Source organism: Pezoporus occidentalis, unplaced genomic scaffold (assembly GCF_034315485.1).
Source record: "Pezoporus occidentalis ecotype Australia unplaced genomic scaffold, CSIRO_AGI_Poc_V1 ctg117, whole genome shotgun sequence".
Classification (NCBI taxonomy): domain Eukaryota; kingdom Metazoa; phylum Chordata; class Aves; order Psittaciformes; family Psittacidae; genus Pezoporus; species Pezoporus occidentalis.
In genome coordinates, this window is record NW_026912961.1 from 5,779,468 (window position 1) to 5,805,224 (window position 25,757).

Consider the following 25,757-nt stretch of genomic DNA (forward strand, 5'->3'; position numbering starts at 1 on the left):
GCGCGCCAATGGGGAGGCGGAAGGGCCGGGGGAGGTGCGGAGCGGTTCCGGGGCAGGAGGTGCGGGCAGTGGCGGTTGCTAGGAGAATGAGCTCGGAAAGGGGGAACGTGTCGCGCACGCGGCCCCAGCGGTACCAGAACACGCACGCCTTCAGGAACGACAAGTACGACACCAGCGCCCGGCGCAAGGTAGGCGCGGGCGGACCGTCACGGGGCGGTCCGCGCTCCGCTCTGAACCCCTCGCTGCAGGGCGCCGGCCGGGTCGCGTAGCTCGCTGCCCGCAGGCACGGGAGCGGCGCGAGCAGCGTGACTCCGCCGAGCGACAGCAGGGCGGAGCGACCCCGCGGAGCAGCTGCGGGGCGGAGCGGCGGAAGGGGTTTGATGTCGAAAGCGTAGGTAGGAGCCTGTGCGGCCTGCTGGGTGCAGGGTGCCCTTGAGTCGATGGCGTGCTCCGGTGCGGCCTTCGGCCAGAAGATGTTGAGGAGCCTCAGGACCACAAACAAAGCTATGCAGCAGTGCAAGGCGAGGAGCATCTTCATTTTGACAGTGGAGAAACCTCTCATCACGGTCTGCCCAAAAGGTTCACTGCAGCGTCAAGGGCGTAATACGTAACAAGCCATTTAAGCTAGCTGTCACCTGACCCCGGTCTGAGGCAGCTGTGTAAACAAATGCATTTTGTGTGATACTTGACCCATATTCATGACATGACAGGCCCTTGTTAAGCCAAAGAATTATTAAGAGAAGGACTGAAATGAAGTATTTACTTTAGTGCAGTAAGTAAATGTTCCCTGCAGTGTTGTCATCCATGCGACTTCTTGGAAGGTATTTGGTGGTCTCAGAGCTTGCGACTATGTGGTTTTATTTCAAACACCTGGTTTTGAGAATTTATTTTGAACAGTTCCGCCGTGTCATAGTTTGAGCAGGACATCCCATCATCCACATAAATACCAGGTTGCACTTCTCATTCTTTTGAGACAACTTCAAAAAAAGGTTCATGTTGGCTTTAAGGCTTTAAAAAGTCTTACTGGGCTTTTCCGAGTAGTTACATAGAAAAGCGTCTTTAGATGTTTTATCAGTGCTTTTGCTACATACAGCATCATGGTTTGATATGGTCACACTTGTTTAAAAAGACCATTGCTGTTGTTTCTAAGCATGGAAAAGGAAATGTTTTACAATATATTCTTGGGACATTTTCTGTGCTTGTAGTTGTGGTAACAAAATAGCAGTGCTGGAGAGGATGAAGGCCAAGTGGCGTGCCTGACCAGTAACAACAGGAAAGTGGGATGTTTTATCTTACAGGCTTAAATGGAAAGGGATGAGTAAAACAAAACACAAGATGAGCATCCTAGAAGAAACTTATCTCTTGCTATTGCTGTTATGTCAGTATCCCTTTAACTGAACCTGACTGGGTTGTCAGAAATAACTGAGACGAGAGGACTGGTAGAAAATAGGACTGGTTCTGCAAGTTGAACAGGCTGCTTAAATGGGACTCTAAGCAGCACCAGTGCTATTTGTTGAGTGAGTCACTGCATGATCCCCAATAGAATAGTATTTTCCTGTCTGGCCTAAACACAGACAAAAATATCCTAGAGAGTTGATCTGTCAGAAAAGTCTTCAAAGAGAAACTGAATTCTGACATCATTTCTGTAACTAAATCAGTCACTTTAATACCCAGATGGCTGTTTTCATTCTCTTTTTAAATATTTTGCATCATGTAGAACCAACTACACAGTACCATGCACAAAAATAATTTTTTTTTAAACCTGTTGAATGTAGCCAAGGTTCACTGCAGGCATTGCCTGTGATATGGGACTGTGTCTATTTCCTTTCTGATTTCTTTTCTGTCTGTACCTGCCAGTTCATATGGAGATTGCTGAACACAGGGAAGAAGCTTGTTGAAGAAGGTGCTTCCTGTTATGGAGGTTAGATAGTGTGTGATAAAGTAATTTTTCTTTTGGCATATTGTCATGTACAGATTCTAGTGCTAAGGGGAACAGAGGAGTCTTTATATTGATGACTAGACCTGATTCTGCTATTTGAGAAATTTAGTTAGGCTAACAAAGATTAGGTGATTAATATAGTTTAGTTACAGACTATGCTGAATTATCACAGTTTTGCATCGCTGCCTTGTCTACCCCGGAATGATCAGATGCACCAGTTCAAGGTGTGATGAGGGAAAGGATGTAATAGTAGCAGTTTGATCACAGGGAGTGGTAGAGTAATGGGTCATTCTTTCTTTCCCCTCTTCACTAGCTCAGTAGGTCAGAACACTCAGAGCTGCTGAGCTGCTGAAAGAAGGTCGGTTTCCTGTAAATCACGGCTAAACTTTTTTTCTTTTTTAATTTTAGGGATTTGGCTTATCTTTGACTACTGTTCTATGCTGTCCTATGTAATACTACCTTGAAAGGCTGCAGAATGCTTTATAGCTCAAAAATTTTATCCTGCTGCATTTGTGCGCTGCGCTAGCAATGTTGAATATTGACTACAGTAGCTTCAGGTTGCACTGCAGGTGGAGTTCAGTTGTTGTTTGCAGTGTTATTGCTGCTTCTCTCAGTGAAGCAGTATCTGCAAAGGAAATGGATGTAGTGGTCTACTGGCAGTTGTTATCCAGTTCTTCCAGGGTTTTTCTTTTTGAAGAGTTTTGAGTCTGACGCTGAACTTGGCGTCCATTTTCTAATCTTAAAGACTATATATTTGATTGCTTGCAAAACGTGATGAAAGTTCCATCTATCTTTCCTCTAACGATCAGTCTTTACTACAGCATTACTCTAGGGTAGGCTAGTTGAGGTGGAACACTCTTGCAACAAAGTACACTGCCTCTCTACTTGTTTTGGACAACTGCCTACAACAGTGCTGGGAGAGCCTCCATTTAGGATGAACTGAAGAAGGAAAAAGCCAGGACAGGGTAAACCGTGATACATTGTGTTGTTAGTTACTGAATCTTGGAATTTGTTTATGAGTGTTTGGTTTACATAGTATATTCCAGGAGAGCTGTTTGTGGTACTCAGCTGAGGAATATACAGTATATTTTATGAATATACATTTTATGTAAAGTATATTACATAAGTCAGCATGAAAGCTGGAGAAGTTCTAGAGATGAAAGCAGATAGCATTCAATGAGAACATTTAGAACTCTATTGTAATCAGATGGTAAACCACAAAGTGATTCATATTTACACCCAAATGACTGATCTGTTTCTCCATTTCTTTCCTCTCATTAAGTACGCCCTAGATGATAATCCACATTTCCCTAAATTTCAGAGGTTATTAACTCTGAACCTTAGCTTTATCATAGTGTTTATGTCAGCTACTTGTTCAGCTGGCTGTATGGATAATTTGTTTTGTTGGTCAAGACTGCAAGATGGCACTAGGAACAGAACAAGTGAATATAGATTACAGAATTACAGAATCATAGAATGGTTTGGGTTGGAAGGGATCTTAAAGATCATCTAGTTCCAAAGCCCCTCCATTGGCAGGGACACCTTCCTCTAGACCAGGTTGCTCAGGGACTCAGATCTTAAATGCTCAGTCATAGTAAGTTGAAGCTCAGAGAGGAGCTATAGATAAACCAGTGTGGTGGGTTGACCTTTGTTGGTTGCCAGATGCCTACAAAAGCTGCTCTATCACTCCCACTCCCTAACTAGACAGGGGAGACAAAATATAACAAAAGCCTTGTGGATCGAGATAAAGACGGTTATTCACCAATAACCTTCACTGGCAAAACAGACTTAACTTGGTGTCGTGGTTTAAATAAGTTTATTACCAGTCAAATCAGAGTAGGTTAATGAGAAATAAAACCAGATTTTAAAAACACCTTCTCTCCCACCACTCCTTTCTTCTTGGGCTTAACTTTACTTCTGAATTTTCTACCTCCTCCCCACCGACAGCACAGAAGTACAGGGGAATGGGGGTTGCAGTCAGTTCATCACATGCTGTCTCTGCCACTCCTTCATCCTCATGGGAGGACTCCTCACACTTTCCCTCTGCTGCAGCATGGGGGTCCTCCCATGGAAGACAGTCTTCCATTAACTCTCAAGCGTGAATCCTTCTCATGGGCTGCAGTTCTTCACAAACTGCTGCAGTGTGGACTCCTCTCTCCATGGGGTCACAGGTCCTGCAGGAGCCTACTCCAGTACAAGCTTTCCCTGCTCCAGCATGGGCTTCTCCATGGGCTGCAGGTGGAATCTACTCCACCATGGACCTCCATGGGCTGCAGGAGGACAGCCTGCCTCACCAGGGGCTTCACTGTGGGCTGCAGGGGAATCTCCACTCCAGTGCCTGGAGCACCTCCTCCCCTCCTTCTGCATTCATGTTGGTGCCTGCAGAGCTGATTCTGTCATATTCTCACTCCTTTGGCTGAATTTTCTCCTGTGCAGTAACTTTTTCTCCTTAAGTGTGTTATCCCAGAGGCACAAACACCATCACTATGGGTTTGGCCTTGGCCAGCAGCGGGTTCGTCTTGGAGCTGGCTGGCAATGGCTCTATTTGGACATGGTGGAAGCTTCTAGTAGCTTCTCACAGAGGCCATGCGCTGTATCCCTTCTGCTACCAAAACCTTGTCATGCAAACCCAGCACAAGCAGTAGCCAGCTGGAATTATCAGATTAACGGTATCGGAGTTTGGTTACTTCCTGTTCCTGATGTGACATAGCGTAGCTTAGTAGGCTAAAGTCTGCTTTCTAGCCACCCATTATTATGGATTTAGAATTACATTCAGGCCTGGGTTATAGCCTTTCATGTATGGAGAAGAGGAGCAAGCATAACATCTGGGGCCCCCTACATGGACCTCTTTGATTGAGCCCAGAAAAGGGCCATGAAGATGGTCAGAGGGCTGGAGCACCTCCCTAATGAAGATGGGCAGAGAGAGTTGGCCTTGTTCAACCTGGGTTGAACAATCCAGGGGGATCTTAAAGCAGCCTCCTAGTATCTAAAGGGGGACCTGTGAGAAAGCTGAGGAGGGACTTTTTACCAACTAGTGGAGGACAAGGGGGAATGGCTTTAAGACGAAAGAGGGGAGATTTAGATTAGACACAAGGAACAAGCTTTTTACTGTGAGCATGGTGAGACATCAGAAGAGTTTGCCCAGAGAAGCTGTCTGCCCCATCACTGGAAGTGTTCAAGGCCGGATTGGATGGGGCTTTGAGCAAGCTAGTTTAGTAGAAGGTGTCCCTGCCTGTGGCAGGGGGTTGGAACCAGATGATCTTTAAGGTCTCTTCCAACCCAGACTGTTCTAGGATTCTGTGATCTATTCTGAACTCTAACCTAACTCATGGTGAGGGTGAGACCATGCATGTGTTGAGTTCTTTGTGGGGAAGAGGATGGGAGTTGGCTGTCGCTTCTTCAAGTGTGTATATTCTCTTGCTAGTTGCATGCATGTTTTCAGAATCATGGGCACAGATCTGAAAAAAAGCCAAACATCTTGATCTCCAAGATGGCCATTTGGAATTGGGCTTAGAGAAAGCTTTTTATTTCATGTGTTTTAAAGTCCATAGCAGTAAAGCACAAAAGGACCTTAAATGCTAGCTAACTGTACATAACCATTACTGATACAAAGAAGACTTTAGGTCTTTGATTAAAATGTTAGATATCCTTCTCTTAAGAAAAAAAGATTAAAAAATACCTGTGTAGAAAATGGAATTTAAAGTAATACTGATACAACATGTAAGTAAGTGAAGCTCTTTGGATAACTTACTTGTGAAATGTGTAGTAGAACCCTGAAGATCTGATGTCTTGTTCATTGTTTCACGCTTGTTAGTCTGTGCTGATCTACTCTGCTATGTAGTCATTCACAGGAGATCCTGTGGAATTTTGTTTTTGAGAAGTGTAGTTATTAAGCCTTTTTGATTGAAGCAGTATCACCTGTGCTTTTTATCACCTGTGCTTTTGACAAGGAAGTTAATGAATGGCATTGACATTGCATTCCTTTACAGAAGAGTAGAACACTGGTGTGTTCACAGTAGTAGGAGTCTGCTTTCAGTAGAGTAACTCAAAATACCCATAGGTTCTCACATAATTAGAAACTTCCAAACAGACAGTGAGGCTTTTTTGAAACCCCATCATTACATCTTGCTTGTGAATGCTTTAATGCTAGCTTAAGCTAGGGATTATTTTGAGTATCAAGTTAGTAGGCGTAGGTGCGTGTGTTTACTTTAATGCATTCTGAACTGCTTTTGGCGGGTTGTTACATGATGTAATATTGGGTTACGTGAGCATACAGAGGTTGCTGTTTTGTTAGTGTTTGTCTGTTTGTTCCTGACAGTGTGTATATAATATGCACATGGAATAATTAATGACTGTATGCTTTAAGACTGTTTATCATGTCTGTATTGCAGAACTATAATTTATTCAGAGAATATATAGACATACTGTAAGCACTGGATGAGTTGCACTTGTCCTTGGAGGGAAGTACAGCAAGAAAACCTCCCAACTAACCAACCAAAAACAATCAAAAGGAGGGAAGACCTATTGACTAAAACAGGGAAATGAGCATTAAAAAAAAAAACACAACCCAACAAAAGAAAAAAGTAAATAAATAGTCTGCTGTGACAGAAACAGAATCTGAACTGTCAGAGTAGTTCTCACATCAAGAAGTCCATTTCAGACCGTAAGCAGTACCACCTCTTTGTGTATGAGAGCTAACAACCTGTGTAAAAGCTAGCTAGAAAATTTAGAAAGGAATAATGAAGTTCCTAAGCTTTGTTGAGGCCTTTGTGTGAGTTGTTGGGATTTTTGTAAAGAAAGCAAGCTATTAAATGGGCAAAAGGAAGAAAATATGAATATATGAAAGTTTAAACAATGTACAAAACATATATTGAAAAATGAGTTTTAATAGGAAAAGTAATCAGCAAAGGGATTTCTTTGATTTAACAAATAACTTCCCTATTCTTTCTGAGAACTGAGATACCAGGAAAGTTTCTCTTCCAGTTTGTTAGAGTAATTTACTCTCACATGTTCTTTGATGATTTCAAAAACATGAAAAAATAGTTTATCCAGATCTTTAATTCGGGATATCTTTCTTCACCTCTTCAAGTAGGCATAGCTTTTTAAAGTGATATGGTACTTTTTTTTTTTTTTAATCAAATGAAGTGTTGCATTTAGTATAGAAAATAACAGTAAACTATCAACTTGTTTTAGTAATAGTATCATTTAAACATCAGGAATTTTTTTTCTGACCAGAATAAAATTAGAGGGCAAGCACAAGCCAAAGTTAAAGTCTGTAAGCTTGCTCGCTTGACATAAATCCATCATTCTTTATTGACTTTCTAAATCATCGGCCTGGTAGAAGGATTGTAGAGTCATAGTCTCTCTCCTATTCAGATGTACTGAGCCAGTGATTAACTACACCACCCCTTACTTGAAGTGCCAACATTGAGTAAAAAATGCAGGAAATTGCTGAAGGGGAGGAAGAGGTTGTGCTGTATGTACCTCTTAGAAGGAGGAAATTAGAACTTAAAAGTTGTCTATCTTCCAGTTGTTGCTTTCTGAGCAGATATACCATGTGATTTTTTTGAGCTGCTGTGTAAGATTTGCAGTCTTACAGGTGACTAGGTTGAAAAGTCCAGTCATCTTTATTCGTGGATCAGGATCTTAAATGTGATCTTCATACCTACAGTCTAATTAAAAATCTAATTTGCTGTCAAAAGGACTCCTAGGCAGCATTTCCATCAATGTTCTTAATCTTTGCACTGGATATTTGAAGTGTTGCTGATCATATCAATAAAACAGAACAGTTCAAATGTGACTGTGTAGAAGTAATCTAAATAGACAGACAATCTCAGAGATTCATTGACTATGGATAATGTGATTATTGCTGTGCAGTTCAATACATTAACTTTATTTTACTTTACTTTAGAGCTTCTTGTATTGTCTTCTGAAGACCTTTTTCAGTTGTGAAGCAATGTGTTAATACAGAGGTAGAACTAATCATCAGATGAGTTGTAGGGATTTGTTGTTGGAACAAGGGTGAAGAGGTCCCAATAATATAGTCTTTATATGCTGCATGACTAGTCTCTAGGTCTACTACTACTATGAGGTAGTGTTTTCATGCAAAGATCTACAGAATGAGTAAAATTAAAAGGCATCTTTGGAATTTGGGATGGCCTGCATTCTAGTTTGTCTGGTAAAAAAACAAAAATAAAAAACAAATTCACCGCCATATGGTTGTTGTGTATTCTGGAGGCAGATGATACGCATATTGGAAGGGGGAAGAGCTTTATAAAGCTCCATTAATAATAACTATGCATATTTGCTTGTTCCATAGCAAATATTTAGCAGAATTTGTAATAGGCAGCCTATATGACAAACTTTAGATGAGAGGTGAAAGTAGTTCCTAGTATGTTGTTCTGCACTGTTTATACCACATGCAGTCCTAAGCATGGTCTCTTGCATTCCAAGTGTGTTACGCATTGCTGAGCCTGTCCCTGCATCACTTAGTAACAGGGCTTCCATTCAACAGTTGTGATGTCAGGATGTATTATGGGAAGCAAGGTGGTTTTCAGCAAGGAAGCTAACTCCCTCTGGAAGAGCAACAAGCTGTCTTCAACTTAAACTATTGCAGTCTTTATTGGATTCTACCTTAGCTATACTAAAGATAGTTGATCATGATAAAGAACACCTGGAAATAAAAATTACAGTGTTTGTGTCTTTCTCCCCTCATGCATTACTAATTAATGCAAATCAGGAGTGTGAAAGAACTGGGAAGTTCAGGCTAATTTGCAGGTTATTAGAAGCTTATTCAGGCTACATTACTTGGAGCCTTACTTTGTGCTGAAAAGAAGGCTTATCTTCAAATTGCATGAATTTTGAAAGAATGAACACAGTCAGTGTTGACAGCAGTTTGAATTGCCAGCCCTTAACAGATATCTGCTGGGAATTTGCAATGATTTTATTCTCTCATAAAGTTTCCTTATTAGCTGCCAGGATCCATCAGTAAACAAAGCCTAACACCTTTCATCTTCAGCTAACTCATTATATGGTGGTGCCTCTTGGGTATGAGCCACCTCCACAGGCAATGTTCCAAAACCTCTGCCTTGTGGGCAGTCCATGATATCTTCCAGGATTCCTGGGCAGTTGAGCTTATTGCGTGATTGATGCTACCTGCTTACTCTGTGTAGTCCTGGTTGTGTGAGGGGATGTTTCTTTTGAACATCCAATATAGCACAGGCAGTTGAAGTGCTGAGAGGAGATAAGCTTCTGTACCAACAACCTCTGAAGCAGCGTGAACCCCCTCTTATGCTGCTAGTATCTTTTTTCCAGTTGGGGCGTAGTGGGCTTCTGATCCTCACCCAGGGCTCCAAAAACCTAGCGGTCAATCTCAGTTTTCTCCTGATGTTTTCTGCCACAGGCTCCAGGTGAGACTGTGTTCGCCAGCTGCAGTGTAGAGTATATTTTGCATGTTCAGCCAGGCCCAAGAGCTACCACACAAGCTGTTTCCTGTTTGATATGCTCAAAGTCCTGTTGTTGCTCAAAGCCCCATTCAAAACAGTTCTTCTTTTGGGTTACTTAAGAGGGCTCACAAGCTGACTGTAACATGAAATATGCTTTCTCTAGAACCCCACAAAGGGGTTCCCTGCAAGGAAAACTGGTGTTTCCTTCTTGTTAGCTGGTGGAGACATAATTGCTATCTTGTTGACAACATCCATAGGCACATAGCATCCATTCTGCCATATTATTCCCAAGAACTAAATCTCCTGCGCCAGATCCCTTGACCTTACTTTTCTTTATGGTGAAACCAGCTTTCAGAAGAATCTGAATTACTCTGTGAGGAGGATAAGAGACTTCTTACGTGTCGCTGCCCCACACAATGCTGTCATCACTGTTTTTTAGCTCTTCAAGTGGTAGGACTGTGCTTCTACCCCTGGGGCTGTTGATTCCAGGTGTACTGTACACCCCTCCAGCATGAAAGCAAGCTGTCGCCTGCACTCTGCTGCCAAAGACATTGAGAAAAATGCATCAGCAGTGTCAGTTGTAGCATACTAGCTGGCTGCTGTTGACTCCAGTTCATATTGAAGCTTTAACATGTCTGGTACAGCAGTACTCACTGCATCACTTCTTTCAGGCCACAGCAATCTACTGTTAACCTCCGCCCTTCATCAGACTTTTGCATTGGCCATATGAAACTATTAAAAGGTGTGCGAGTCTTGCTTATGACTCCTTGGCTCTCCAGCTGATGAATCAGCTCATGGATAGGAGCCAGGGAGTCTCAGTTTGTGGAATATATGCCACTGCTGCTTGTCCTGGTAGCAGTTGGCACCTGCTGTTCTTCAACTGAGAGCAGTTCCACAGCAAAGGACCTTCCAAGAAGCTGAACAGGGTAGATAGCTGTTTGATCTGTGTGTTCACAGTGGCTACACCAAAAGCCCACCAGTTCCCCTTTGGGTGCATGAAGTACTTTCTCCTGAGGTATTCCATGCCAACGATGCAAGAGACCGCTAGGCTAGTCACAGTGGGGTGCTTTTGACACTTAGAATCATAGGGTTGGAAAGGACCTTCAGATCATCTAGTTCCAACCCCCCTGCCATGGGCAGGGACACCTCACCTTGAGCAACAGGTTGCTTAAGGCTCTGTCCTTGAACACTGCCGGGGATGGAGCATTCACCACTTCCTTGGGCAGCTTGTTCCAGTGCCTCTCACAGTAAAGAATTTCTTCCTTATAGCCAACCTAGATCTCTAAGTTTAAAGCCATTACCCCTTGTCCTATCACTACAATCCCTGATGAAGAGTCGCTCTTCAGCATCCTTGTAGGTCCCCTTCAGTTACTGGAAGGCTGCTATGAGGTCTCAATGCAACCTTCTCTTCTCCAGGCTGAACAGCCCCAGCTTTCTCAGCCTGTCTTCATACAGGAGGTGCTCCAGCCCCCTGATCATCCTTGTGGCTCTCCTCTGGATTTCATCCAACAGTTCCATGCCCTTCTTATGTTGAGGACACTAGAACTGCACACAGTACTCCAAGTGGGGTCTCACGAGAGCAGAGTAGAGGGGCAGGATCACCTCCTTTGACCTCCTGGTCACGCTCCTTTTGATGCAGCCCAGGATACGGTTGGCTTTCTGGGCTGCGAGCGCACACTGAAGCCGGCTCGTGTTCAGTTTTTCATTGACCAACACCTCCAGGTCCTGCTCTGAATCTCTTCTCTGCCCAACCTGTAGCTGTGCCTGGGATTGCCCCAGACCAGGTGTAGGACCTTGCACTTGGCATGGTTAAACTTCATAAGGTTGGCATGAGCCCACCTCACAAGCGTGTCAAGGTCCCTCTGGATGGCATTCCTTCCCTCCAGCGTATCAACTGAACCACACAGCTTGGTGTCATCCTCAAACTTGCTGAAGGCACACTCAACCCCACTGTCCATGTTGCTGACAAAGGTGTTAAACAAGATCAGTCCCAGCGCTGACCCTGAGGGACACTACTTGTTACCGGTCTCCACTTGGACATTGAGTTGTTGGCTGCAATTCTGCATGCAGCCAGCCAGCCAGTTCTTTATCCATTGGGTGGTCCATCCATCAAATTTATCTCTCTCCAGTATAGAGACAAGGATGACAGTGTCAAACACTTTGCACAAGTGCAGGTAGATGACATCAACTGCTCTACCCCTGTCAGTCAGTTCTGTAGCCCCATCAAAGAAGGCCACCAAATTGGCCAGTCAGGATTTCCTCTTAGTGAAGCCATGTTGGCTGTCACCAGCCACCTTGTTGTTTTTCATATGCCTTAGCATGGTTTCTGGGAGAATCTTCTCCATGGTTCTGCCAGGCATAGAGGTGAGACTGAGTGGTCTGCAGTTTCCCAGGTTTTCCCTTTCCCCCTTTTTAAAAATGGGCCGTTTATTTCCCTTTTTCCAGTGTTGTGAATTTTGCCTGACTGCTGTGATTTTTCAAATATGATGGACAGTGGCTTATCAAATTCTTCCACCAGTTCCCTCAGGACCCATGGATGAATCTTATCAGGTCCTATGGACTTGTGTGTGTTCCTTAGGTGATTCCACTTGTCCCCTGTTAAGCTCACCTCAGCTTCTGATGCAGACAATTCTCAGCACCCCAGTGTCACTGCAGAGATCTAGGTGGCTTGTGTGCCCCTATACCTTGAGGGCACCAGTGTACGCTGTGCACCAGTGTCTACTAGAACCTTCTACTTCTGTGGGTCTGATATGCCAGGCCATCAAATCTATACAGTCCAGTATACATGGTCATCCCTTTCCTCTTCCTTGGCAAGGAACAATATTCTTTTTCCTCATCAGAGTGTTCACTGTTTGACCCTTGCAGTGTTAGACCAGAAGTACCCCTTACCAGGATCAAGGGAGGTGAGTTCAGTTCTATATCTGGGAGACCGCTGATTGCCTTCTTGTGTCTCTACAGCAGCTATGCTGACAGCCTTCTTGGGTGACCCCTTCTTGACAGCAGTCTTCCCTCTCAATTCATGTACATGGGCTTCCAGCTTAAAGGTGAGTGCACCGTCCCACTTCCTCATGTCGTCCCTCTGGCCTTACAAGAAGAACCTGAGAACCAGAGTGCACCACATGGCGTGCTCCTGGGGCTTACTTTCCCTCTGACCAGTGCAGGAGACGACTGATATCTTGGGATGCCCCTAATAGCCAAGGTACTAGCCCATAGGGTTGAGGAGGTACAGAAGTTTTCTTGCAAGTTTTTGAGCAAAAAAGAGGCTTTCCACTTGGTGTATCCATATCTGAGCAGTAATTTGTTGCCAAGCTGTTAAAGTGTGATGCTTGAGCGCTTTGAATCACCTTCTTCCACATGGCCCAAGTGCACATGACGTCTTTGGGATCTTTGGAGTCATCATCATCCTCTAAATCACTGTAGATGAGTTCTAGCACCGCTAGTTCTCTCTGTTACTCGATGTCATCGTTTGCAGTAGTCTGTTTTCCTGAGGACTTCACAAGAGCTTCCTTGAATGGGTACATTTACCTCATACTTGAGAGGAGCTGTCTCCAAAGACAACAAATTGCTGCCTCTTTTCCAATTCCTCCTTAAATTCCCTGGTTTCTATTATGGTATCCCAGTTGTTGGACTTCCTTACCTTCCAGTTGTTGACTGTCATCCCCATTACCCCAGCATCAGAGCAGCCAGGCAGCAGTCTGCTCACCTGGCTGGTGACTGTAAGCTATCTGTGTGTCTTGAAGTTCTGATGAGGTCAGGGACCAGGTATGTCCACTTCCTGTCTAAATTTTCCCACTCCTTCCTGCAATTTCTTTGTCAAAGGACTGACTTTCTTCTTCTCCTCCCTTACTAATTGGTGATATGGGCCCATTGTTGTTACCCACTGTTTCTTTTTCACTACTGGGGCAGATACTATAGTTGTTTGGGTCCCTATCTCAACCGTGATGTCTTGAAATGCAATTTGAGAGTAACTTGTTACTCTTTTCCCAAGGAACAAGTGATAGGACAAGAGGAAATGTCCTCAAGCTGCACCAGGGGAGGTTAAGATTGGATATTAGCAACAATTTCTTCACTGAAATGGTGGTCAGGCATTGGAATAGTTGTGGAATGACATTCCCTGGAAGTGTTCAAAAAATTTATAGATGATGAGGCCCTTAGGTATATGGTTTAGTGGTGGATTTGGCAGTCCTGTGATACAGGTTGGACTGGATAATCTTAAAGGTCTTTTCCAACCTAGTTGATTTTATGACTCTATGATTCTGTGAACTTTCTCTGAGAGTACCAAACGGGCACAGGCCAGGCCCCAGTACAATGCTAGAAGCTGCTGGTTTTCACTGGGGTAGGCAAGGCACCCTCCTATCAGGTGGTGCATCAGTTTCCCAGGGTTGCTTGCCTGATCAGGTGTGAAGTCCCAGGTTATGGGAGTTGATAAACACCCTAGGAACCTGCCCAAATCTTTCCACACACTGTGTCACCCAGGGACTAGCCACCTCAGGTCCTGTTTCAGTAACAGGTGATGTCCAGCCACAACACAGAGATGTAGTGTTTGCTCTAGAAGGCAAATGTAAAAGTAATGACTGTCATCCCCCTCCTCCTAAGTCTTAGATTTTATTGCTGGGCAGATATAATATGATATGGAATATCCCTCTGGTCAGTTTGGGTCAGCTCTCTTGGCTGTGTCCTATCCCAGATCTTGCCCACCCCAGCCTGCTGGTGAGGGCAAATGTTGGAGAGACGACCTTGATGCTGTGTGAACACTGCTCAGCAGTAGCCAAAACACTGATGTGTTATCAACGTCTTCCTAGCGGCTAATACACAGCACAGCCCTATGAGGACTGCTCTGGGGAAACTCCATCTCAGCCAGACCGAATACACATAAAAATTTAATTCATAATGCATGACTGACATCAGAACCACAGCTTTCGGTATTTGATATTCAAACATTCTTCAAAACCTTGTGTTACTTTCTTTCTTAACATGCCAAGTATTTGAGAATTTGAAAAGAAGTTTACTGTCTTTTAACTGAATCAGCCAAAAAGTGCCACAACTTCAGTTAACCACACTGTGGGAAAACTCTTACCAAATGGTTGAAGTTTATTGCAAATGAAAACAGTAGAAAACAAGCTCCATAGTATAATCCCACTTATAAACAGCATACATATGTTTTTTGAAACAGAGTAAGATACTCTATTTTTAAAGCTATGCTTGTTCCTTTGTCTGGTATGTTAAAGTAGAACTTTGTGGGGTAGTAAGAAGTTCTTATGTGTCATAAACCCAAAAAATTACTTCAGAATGACATGAACTCTAATGCCAATTAATGCAGTATCTGTTCCAGCAAACTTTTAGGTATTCTAAGAAATAGATGTGTTTTAGTGTTAATAATCTAATATCAACAATCTTAACGTCAACAATCTAACTTTGGTGCAGTAGACATTTTAAAGCTGTTTCAGGAAAGGCACAATAGATTATTTTTTTAATATATATGTACTTTATAGTGGCAAAATTTCTATTTTTAGAGGTCTGAATGGACACACACACCCATATGATAGATAGTTACTGCTGGCATTTTTAGGTGGAGAAGAAGTAAAAGTAGGTTGAATGTGTAAGTATGTGTTGCTTGTTATTTATAATAACAGTGTGGTTTGGTACTGCTTCCCATCTCAGAATAACCTTTCTTGTGCAAATATACTGGCCAGTTGACATTTTGTATACCTGAGAAAACTTAATACAAAATGTTCAAGAAAATGTTGTTCACATTGTCTTGCAAATATATCATAGTTTAAATGACCATTTTGCGGATTTTATCTTAGATACTTGAGTGCAAAAATGGGTTGCTTTTTCATAAATGAAGTTTATGATGAGAGAGACATTAAATGATTTGACTGCAAATAATGTGTATTTTACTCCATTGTGTTCTGAGAAAAAAATCCTGACACTTTTTACTTAAAGTAGGTGGCATAATAGTAGCTTGAGCAATATAAATTAAATGTTAAGTTTTGCAAGTTTATTTCTTCGGGTGAAACCTGTGTATTTCAGGGCTCATTTCTATAAAATCTCTAGAACTGAAAAAATAATAATAAAATCTCTATAATTATCTATTACCAACAATATAATTACATAAATAGGTACTAAAATTATGATAAAAATAATGAAGGCTGCTTTAAGGTAAAAGGTTATCTCAGTACTCTTTCCACTGAAGAAAATTACTAACAGTAACAGAATATGAAATACTTATGTTAATATGAAACAAATGTCTTTCTAAATGCCATTTTAATCGCATGATGGGTGGAAATGCTTTCTAAGGAAGATTATATTCATGAAAGTAGGAATTTTAAAAATAATTCTCATTTTTATATCTTTTTATTTATTCAGAAAATAAATGCTAAGCTTCATGACGGAGTGTGTCAGCATTGCAAAGGTATCTTGGAGTGGCGGGTAAAATTCAACAAGTACAAACCGCTAACAAAGCCTAAGAAATGGTAAGTTAAGATACTTTGTGTTAATCACTGATATTGCTGTTGTTGGACTTTTTTGGAAAAATATTCTAGTTTTGGAAACTCACAAGTAGTAGCTGCTACTGCATGACATTCTTCAAATTAGGAGTCTGCAATGACAGTATGTATTTTCTAATATATAATTTTCTAATTTGCTAGTCTTTTATCTTAAACATTTGAAAAGAAAATATGGAGAAGCAACTGCTTCCCTCTTTGCTGTTAAAATGCTTGAACTGTGAACCTGTTTACGTTTCCAAAAGAGTCAGTGTGTCCTCTTGAATAAAAGTCAAATTCAAACCAGTTGTAACACAATATTCTAAGGCCTCCTTGCAAGTCAGTACTAGAGGTATCTAAACATCTCTTAACTTTTGTAATTCACAAAGACTCTGTAGAAGTGAGGAGAGGAAAGCTTTAGTTCTGTGTCATATCGAAACTCATCATCAACATTGTTCTCAGCATTAGAGGCCTCAAGTCCTACAAAATTTTTGCAATGCATGCATTTCATTACCTCCTGCTATGTTCTTTCTTTTTGTACATGAAACTATAATCCTAAATATTAAACATTTAGCATTATTTGCATAAAGTTCTGTATTACGTGGTTTTGGATAAGTACATAAACAGTTGGAAGGGATCTTAAAGACTATCTAGTTCCAACCTCCCTGCCATAGGCAGGGACACTTTCCACTAGACCGGGTTGCTCAAAGCCCCATCCAACCTGGCCTTGAGCACTGCCGAGGATGGGACAGCCACAGCTCCCCTGGGCAACCTGTGCCAGTGTCTCACCATCCTCACAGTGAAAAGCTTCTTCCTCATATCTAATGTAAATCTCCCCTCTGGCAGGTTAAAGCCATTCCCCCTTGTCCTGTCACTCCATGCCCTTGTAAAAAGTCCCTCTCCAGATTTCTTTTAGGCCCCCTTCAGGTACTGGAAGGTTGCTCTAAGGTCTCCCCAGAGTCTTCTCTTCTCCAGGCTGAACAAGCCCAACTCTCTTAAAATACAAGCCCAAGTATCTTAAAATAATGTCTAGGTTTATGATAAATTAATTTTCTGAAGTTGATACTCTCTGCTTTCTTCTTGCTCAGTTGCAGAGGTTCTTACCTCTGTGGCAGCAGGCACAGCCAGTGTTTCAACAATGAAACACTTAAAGGAGATGCAGCTGGGCTGTTGTGCATGACAGTTTTGTCACAGTAGTTTGTGTTTGTGGGTTTGAATTATGTACTTCTAAAATACTTATGACTGCTTGAAGGGGTTCTGTAGATGTATGCGTGAAGTTCCATGAATGATAGTGTATTTTATTTTGATTTTCAGTAGGTTAAATGGGAAGGAATGTTTGTTCATACTATATCCCCCACTTGTGAGAAGCTTTACTTTTTAATATGAAACCACATGGAGCAAGTATTTTGGTTTTAGTAAGCAATTTCATGCTTTCATGTAAAGCAAATAGATTAGGGAGAAGTCTCACTGGTTCTGAAAGTAAACATTCTGGGTTCTGTTCACCATGGATGAAGTTGGTATTTCTCTTCTTTAACTCTTTCTTGAATGGCTGTGTGTGTCCCATTTAAAAGTAACGAGCTGTAGCAAATCCTGTGGTGGTGGATCTGGTTCTTTTGCTTCTTCTTTGCCTACTGTCGAAGGAAAAAGAGGCAAAAAAGTATGTAAATCAGCATTGGAAATAGAAGAAGTGACATTGTGGGACAGCTGCTTATGGCAGAATATGTGATGTTTTCCAACATGTTTTTGAACAAGTAAATTGGGCTGCAAATGATTTTAGCTCTACAGGTGATGGTTTCTAGCCCAGCCTACAGCAGTACAATGGGCCACTGTTCTGAAAGGACAAAACTATTAAGATTTTCAATGTGTGAAGCTTCTAGGGGAAGTAAACACATTGTAGACCTTAAAAACATGATTATTATCAAGAAAAATGAATTCTTCACATCACAGACAATGGTAATGGAGGACTTTTCTGTACCTTGCCACAAGTTATCCCTAGTTTACTTGTATTTCAAGTGTTTAATTATTACAATTAAACTCTTTTAGAAAAAAGTCTGCCCACCTTGCATTGATAGTGCTACTGGTGTGGTGTTTGGTGTGACATACCTATAGACATTATTTTTAATACTAATGCAACTGATCATAGAAGAAAGACAAAAAAAAGCCCGAAACTAAATCAGACTACGTTGCTATTTCCAGTGACATCTAACTGTAGGTTTTCTGTGGGGGAAAGGGAAGACCAGAAACGCTAGGCAGTTCAGACATTGTTTTTGTTAAATGTGTCTACAGCAATTCTTGTGATTTTACAGCTTCTCAAGGAGTTGGATATGTACCTCTTAGTAGTGAAATACCATCAGAATCTAGATGAAGACAGTGTAGAGGGAAAGTGATAGTACATAAGATGGGGATTTGAGAAAGAATGTAAAAATTTCTGTTTAACTACGTGCTAGTTAGGGCATCTGTCCTTATAAGGCATGCAAAAAAACTTGATTTTTTTCTTCAGTCTGTTTTAACCAAGTCTGCAAATCCACTGTTCAGAGCTGTATCCTAAAACTTTCCTGACAGCCTTTTGAGTGCCTGAGGAACCAAAAGAGAGTGACTTCAAGGCAGCTGCATTACATGGGATATATAGTTACGTTCTCCAAAAATACAAGGCTTTCTAAATATCAGCTGAATGTTAAGGCCTAGCATTTTAAAAGTGACGTAATCTACAGAGTTTTATCAGATCTTTAAAAAGAATAGCAAAAATACTTTACATAATTGTGTTGTGAAGAATACAATTCTGTGCAGGCTTGTATTCATAAACAAAGTCCAACAGTGGCTCTCTTAATACTCTGAGATAAGGTAAAGGATGACACTGTGGTGTTTGAATCAAAAGCTTTGTACTTGAAAAATGCATGCACCTTTTTATACCATATTCTTGTTTCATTCTGTCGCTGAACCAAAAAAAGTTATGTAGCTTTTAAAGTAAAACTACTGTCCTGGGTTCAGCAGTAGCAGTCATTTTTCCCCTTCTTGGTAGCTGGTGCAGTGCAGTGTTTTGACTTTCAGCTCGGGATCAGAGCTGATAACAAGGATGTTTTGGTTTGGCCAAGGACTTTGTGAGCCTCATGCTCTGCCAGGGAGGAGGGGAAGCCAGGAGGAAGCAGAGACAGGACACCTGACCCAAACTGACCAAAGAGGTATTCCATACCACAGCACGTCATGCCCAGGATGTAACTGGGAGTTAGCCGGGAGGGCTGGGAGACTGCAGGGTTGGAGGAGGTATCGGTCGGAGCTTGGTCGGGCTTGGGGGGCGAGTGATCGGTCAGCTGGTGCTGAGGTGTTGTATTCTCTTCCCTTGTTGTTTCCTTTATCATTGTTATTATTGGTGGTAGCAGTAGTGATTTGTGTTATACCTTAGTTACTAAACTGTTCTTATCTCAACCCGTGGGAGTTGCATTCTTTTCGATTCTCCTCTCCGTCCCTCCGAGAGCAGGGGGAGGGCAACAAAGGGGGGGAAGTGAGCGAACGAGTTACCTGACTGGGTTTAAACCACGACAACTACCTACTGAAATTAATTGCAAGGTTTCTTTTGTTACTTTAAATATAAAAATTAGTGATTTTATGATTCTACTTCATTTCTTGTTTTAATAATTCTTCCTGAAAAAGTTAAAAGAAGAGGTAAGATAGGCAGTTATTTTGATAGTGCTGTTTGTTGAAACACCAAATGTTTCATATGAAACAGGCCTATAAAATGTTGTTACTCTTTTGAAGAGTATACCTGTATTGTCTTTGAATACATAATGTTCAACAAGTGTCTACAAATATTTTTTTAATCATGTTTTCTTTCTCTCACACACAGTGTGAAGTGCTTCCAGAAGACTGTAAAAGATCCATACCATAGTATTTGTCGACCATGTGCTAGTAAGCTAGAGATCTGTGCTAAATGTGGAAAAAAAGAAGAAATAATAATTCCGTAAGTAGTCCATAGGTTACATAGTTCCAGTACTGAACTGCTTCTTCCCCTTTTAATAAAGCTTGTTGGGAAACTGCCAAGAAGCTGTTGTACTTCATGCCATATTCTGAATAATCCTGACAGGAATAAGTAGGAGTCATTACCATCGCTTTCTTCTGCTGAAACTGGGGGTGCAATGCCTATTGATGTTAGTGGGGCTGGGAAAAACAAAAAACAAAACCAAACCCAAAGTCTTTCTTGGTTAAGGCACTTTAATACCAATTGAATATCTTCCTTAGGAACAAAGCACTTCAAAATGGATTTCGGTCTAAAGCACCATAAAATATGCATAAGCCAATTTACTGTTTGCATTTTGTCTGTCATTTGATGATTCAGTTACTAGTGAACAGAAAAACTAAACAAGGGCTAATACTGAGTAGAATTACCTCACATATTTAGCATGCTTTTGGCTTTTTTGATCTCTCTTTTTTGAGCATCCTATATTAATTCACTAGTTTGTGACAACTGGACAGCTGTTGCTTATTTGGTCAAACTGTTCACATGTATTTTTTGTTGCTTCACAGACCCTTTTTCCTTTATTGTCTTTTATGTCTTTCCTTTTCAACGTGAAAGTAACTTTAGGTTACTATCCTTCTCCTCCTTTCCACTTCCCGCCCCCTTCCATCACTGGTAGAATATTCTACCCTCCATCTCATTCTTGTGTTAAAGAAAAATAAATTCCAGAAGTGGGTGGTGACAACATCCTCTTTCTTTCTGCAGGATTGATAAAGGACAAGACAGAGCTGAGATTGTGACTGCTAAAAATGGCCAAGAGAGCAGGGAGTTGGAGGATGAGCTGGATTTTGATGCAAACTTATGTAGTAAGGACAGTGATGAAGATACTGATGTGCTTGAAGAACAATTTAAAAGTATGAATTTTGAAAGGACAGAGATCTAAAAGGCTGAGTTTATATGGGAGACTGTATGCTGTCAGAAGTGTTAAATCAATGTTTGCCTTAAACTGCACTGAAATCTGATTTTGTATCTTTGGTCCTTGCATATAGATGTTGGCACTGTGTATTATGATGCTTGTTGAAGATTTTGTATAAATGTTGGGGTTTTTGTGCATAAAGAGCAGAATTTCTTGTGAAAAAGATTCAGAAATTGAATTTTTAAGGATAGTATTTCATGCATATATGTAACAACTTCCTGTTTTTCTAAATTAAGCCTTTGTGTAATTGTTCTGAATTCAGTATTATGCTACTTTGTATTGCCACTTGGAAAGCTACGTGAAAGTCTAGAATAAATACATAGTCTTGTCATAAAAAGGAAGAGCTAAACCAGTGTATTTTGCTGAAGGAAAATCTTGCAACTTCTGTCCATGAGTTTCCAAATAGGGTGAAAATACCAGGTGGCTATTACCGTTATGCTTGTTGTTTCTCTTCTATGCAAAAAAGAGGGTGTAAATGCCATCACCAGTACAGTTCATGAGCACTTTATGCTTATTTACCATCTATAAGTATGCACTATGAATTTGTGACCTTGTTACTACTAATGTTTTGAAAAGAAAAAAAAAAGATTTTTTAGAATTGCTCATAACAGATCCCACACTTTCATTTCCTTTGTCTGCAGATCTAATATAGTTTGCTCTGATATGAAAACACTTGTATAGTGTAGTGGTGCTTATATAGTTCCTGATTTTCAGTTCCTTTTAGGGATTATTTCAATGTAGGTTAAGCTCTAGGAAGAACTTAACTGAATTTGTAGTAACTATCTTTTGTGGGATTCAGAACAGTTTGATTTCTTCTTTATTGTCTTCTATTTCTAGACATAAAATTGAAGAAGTACTTTTTAGTAATTAAATAGTTTAAGCTGTGACAATATAGTGTGCCATTTTTACTAACTGTGTAGCAGGTATACATCTGCTTGGGTGTTCTGCCTGATGTACAGTAGTGTAGCAGGCATGGAAAAATTTGATTACCAAACTACCTTCTTCGAATGAATTGTGAGGAACTTCAGCTCTGGGATTGTTCTCCCCACCTACAGTGGGGAAAATACTGAAACTTTATCCTTTGGGTAAAGATAGCTACCCTGTGGTGCTATAGTTGACCTTAATTTAAAAGAAAATGTGGTTACCAGGCTGTAGACTACTAAGACATTCAGCAGTCAATAGCCTAAAAGCATATTATTTAAAGGACAACTTTATTATTTAGTATTGACAATAACAGACAACAGCAAAATCCTTGTAATCAGTCATGGAACAATGAACTTTTACTATTTTTTCTTAAATGTGTAGCTGCTTGTCACTACACATATGGCCTTAAGAGTAAGCTTTTTCTTCTACTACATGTATTTTGATTTGTATTCTGCTTTAATATTATACATTAAAACAGTGTTTTACCTTTTCTAAACTGTTTGTAAGTTTGTATCTTAATACCTGAAACATGCTTTTGTATGTTTTTTTGATGATCTCTAAGGACTGCTTGGTTTCTTCTTTTTTGTTTTCTTTTTCCCATTCCTTTTCTGTGCTGCCCTTCTGCAGCTGAAGAATGTGATCTGTCCCATCTATATTTTTTGCATAGGTAGATTTTTGCTAAGTGTTTGAACTATTGAAAAACATTCTACTGGTCTTCTCTGTTCCAGTGATGTGTCCAGACTTCTGAGGCTTGTCACTGGGGCAGCCTAAAGTTTACTAAGTGTTTGGGTAGTGTTCTTTTTCCTTCTGGGGTTGCTTATTACATAGTTGTTTGTAGTCGTGAAGAACTGGGACTAATGACCCAAACAACCCTTCTTCTTTTTCCACCCATTCTACAAACACGTTTATAAGCTAAACCACTAGTTTTGTGATTAAACATACCATTTTTTTCACTTAACTGCTACTAATAAAATCCAAGAAGGTTGGAAGTTCAAAATTTGTAGAAGAGCAATGGTTTCTCTAGGAAGAGTCAGTAAAGCAGCAAACCACCAGGAGGTGCTTAGTGGCAGAAAAAGAGGTTGGTATGTTTAGAAGTGACTGGAAATTGGTGTGAAGGTCATGTTGCATTGACAGATAAATCCTCCCAGCAGGACAGCAGTGACGTGTGAGTCAGTGTGACATCGCCTGTTGTCCTACCAGTTGACGTTGATAAAGACAGAGTAAACAAAGAATAAAGACAGAGTAAACAGAATATCCACACAGACTGCAGATGACCAGGCAGGGAGGGAGAGGGAGAGCTAATAAGTGATCTGAAATTAACTTCAAAAAGGGTCTCTCTGAAGAGGAAACCATGAGTGTCATCAAAAGTGAACAGGCTTTTGAAAGGGACATACGTACAGGAAATGTTCTTCCATTTGGAAAAATTAGGTAATGACCTAACCCTTTGACCGAAGGTGAGGGGAAATCCTGAAAAGATAAGAAAGCATGTCATGGAACTGGCAGGATGACAAAATGAGGGGAAGGATGCTCTTCTCAAAGTGGTGACACAGCCTGTCAGTACTGAGGAAGAGCAGTACCACACAGGTGAGCAACAAGTAGCCACAAAACACAGACGTTAGGGAAAGTCCCCTGAACTTAGTTAGCTCTATTTGGCCTTTAGGTGGGCATTTGGTGCCACAGCTGATGAAACTTTGCTGTGAGAGAGCACAGCTGCAGCGGTGGCTGGCTGCGTAGTCCAACCTTTCTCTCTGAAGGCAGCTTTTGATTCTGGCAAGTGTTCTGCCTTTAGCCGTAACTGTGGTTAGAAGATACACTGCTGGAAGTGATTGCTGCAGCTGACGCCATGTATGATGGTGGTTGTGAGTCAGCTTGAAAGATTGCTAACTTGGACTTTGGATCCTTACTGAATACAATGCTGAAGAAGAGAATGATAGGTGTTAATATTAGTCATCTGAAGAATAAACGTGAGTCATCTGAAGAATAAACGTGATGCTGCTGACACAGTTGAATTCCTGTTAACTGATTGTCCTAAGGAGTGTTACCAATTCTCATTTAGTGTGACTCAATGCTGACAATAATTAATTGGATAATGGACTGTCGGCATGTGTAAGGCAGACATGCAAGATGATTCTTACTTCACAGGGGAAATGCTTATCATAGGCTCGAGCTGTCAGAACTTGGCGTTGTTGATTGTACAGGCTTCCGGAAAACCAAATTCCCACATACAAGGATTTCTCAGGACAATCTGGATTCGTTGCAGTATAAGGAGAGTCGGGTAGGGACACAGTGCTGCCTCCTGGCATAATTCCTGAACAGTCTTCTCTGTCAAAGTTCACAGTCCTCTCTGAGACATCCTATCATCAAATGTTTTGAAGTATCAGGTGATACAAAAAAACATTGCCTAATGATTTACTTCCAGTTTTGCATGGGCTGGGCTGTTCTTGTTTTGGCTACTGATGAATCTGTATGCCTCTACAGTACTAAAATAATACCAGCCTCTGAAGGTTCATAGGACTACTGGTTAATTAGGAAAAGGATGGCTTGTTTTCTCCCTGTAATGGGCATGTATGTGGATGCTGCGATGCAAATCATGGCATTAGCAAGGAAAATAGAGAAAAACATAGCAGGTAATCAAATATGAGCCACCTTGTAAACCTCTGGCACTGCAATTACGTGTGTTTTCTTTGTTTAGGAGTTCTCACAAGTAAACGGATGCTGGTAGAAAATGCAGAACTACCTCTGCTTACAGGAACCATCAGGATGACTTGCTGTCTTAATGAAGAAAGGTTTGTAAGTATCATAAGGACATTCTTGATAATCAGATGTTCAGGAAGCTGGTCATGTATGCTGCCAGCATCTGTTTTGCTTCATTCTTCTGCCTACTTTTTATCTAAAAGCTATTAAAGGACAAAACTGTATATGAAAAAGAAAGTATGTGCCCTGCATACATGCTCTTGTCACGTACGGTAAGTGTGTGAAGTAGGGTTCATAAATCTCAAAACAGTTGAAAATACTAGTGTGTGAAGTGAAGTCTGTCTAGGGACTGATAACATGTTCTCAGACAAATTACCAGTAAGAGATTAGAAATTAAATACTTGGCATATTTCAGGTAGCAGGTTTTCCTGTTGGAGCCTCTGAGATAGTTAAGATTAAATCAGATGGAGTTATCTTTTTTTCTAAGAAAACAACTATTTTTAGAAATAGGGATACACTCCTAATACAGTCATCAGTAAGAAGTTTGAGTATCTAAAAACAAGGGCTGAAGATCACATCCAATGCATTAAGATTTGACCTGAATTTTGGATATGTATAGCATCTGTACATGTATTTGCCTTTGATACAGCTTTAGAAACCCAAATTAAAAAGGTCTGTTGTAGCCTGATAACTAAAAGTGCTTTGAAAGCAGTACCAAATATTGTAATGCTTTTTGCTTTAAACTGTAATGTGGAAGACTGGTTTTGTGCAAAAATCATATGGATTATGCATGCTTCTGAATGGCAGCACTCACTTGAAACCTCTCTTTAGGACAGCTTTTCTTTCTGAGTCTCCAGTTTGTCACAGGTATGCTCCTTGCACTTGGCTCGCTCTTTCCTAAATCATATGTGAGCAAGCGTGACATAATGTGTAAAAAGAGTCTATAAAGGGTACCCATAGTTAACATATTAGTATGTGTAGCAGCAGTGGAATTTGTAGCTTTTTTTTTGTATCAGTAATTGCAAGCTACATGTGTAACAGTTTAATTGTTTTTTTCTTTTTTCCCTCATAAACCTCACTCTGTCTCCTGACTGTTTTGTTACTTTTAGGGTTACTTTCTGTCTTTGTCCCACAGCATGGTTCTGCACTGTAGAAGTTGCTAGCTTGAATGAGACCTGATGGAGCCTCTGACTGACAGCAGCAATAGTTTACTCTGGGTTATTCCCAGTAGCAGCAACAGGGTTGATGCCAGAACCATAAAACACTTTGAAGTGGTGATGTTTGTGAGATTATGTGAAGTGAAATGAAACCACAGGTCTTGGGGAAAAGGATAAAAGGGCCCTAC

The 25,757-nt window shown here is 41.0% G+C and overlaps 2 protein-coding genes across 2 annotated transcripts in view; both read left to right on the plus strand.

The window, feature by feature from the left end:
• The window catches only part of GDA (guanine deaminase), a 157,339-nt gene that overhangs the window by 73,242 nt on the left and 58,340 nt on the right, over positions 1–25,757 (plus strand). The window lies entirely within an intron of this gene.
• Positions 32–22,965, plus strand: CUNH9orf85 (chromosome unknown C9orf85 homolog). The gene is made up of 4 exons (XM_062641565.1): positions 32–188; positions 15,754–15,860; positions 19,711–19,824; positions 20,584–22,965. The coding sequence occupies exons 1-4, from the start codon at positions 87–89 to the stop codon at positions 20,759–20,761; spliced, it is 501 nt and encodes a 166-aa protein (XP_062497549.1). The 5' UTR covers positions 32–86; the 3' UTR covers positions 20,762–22,965.

Bases quoted from the DNA above. Each gene is read 5' to 3' on its own strand.
- CUNH9orf85 (XM_062641565.1), top strand. From the start codon at position 87: ATGAGCTCGGAAAGGGGGAACGTGTCGCGCACGCGGCCCCAGCGGTAC. The intron at 189-15,753 runs GTAGGCGCGGGC...TTATTTATTCAG, and splicing joins ACACCAGCGCCCGGCGCAAG to AAAATAAATGCTAAGCTTCA. The intron at 19,825-20,583 runs GTAAGTAGTCCA...TTCTTTCTGCAG, and splicing joins AAAGAAGAAATAATAATTCC to GATTGATAAAGGACAAGACA.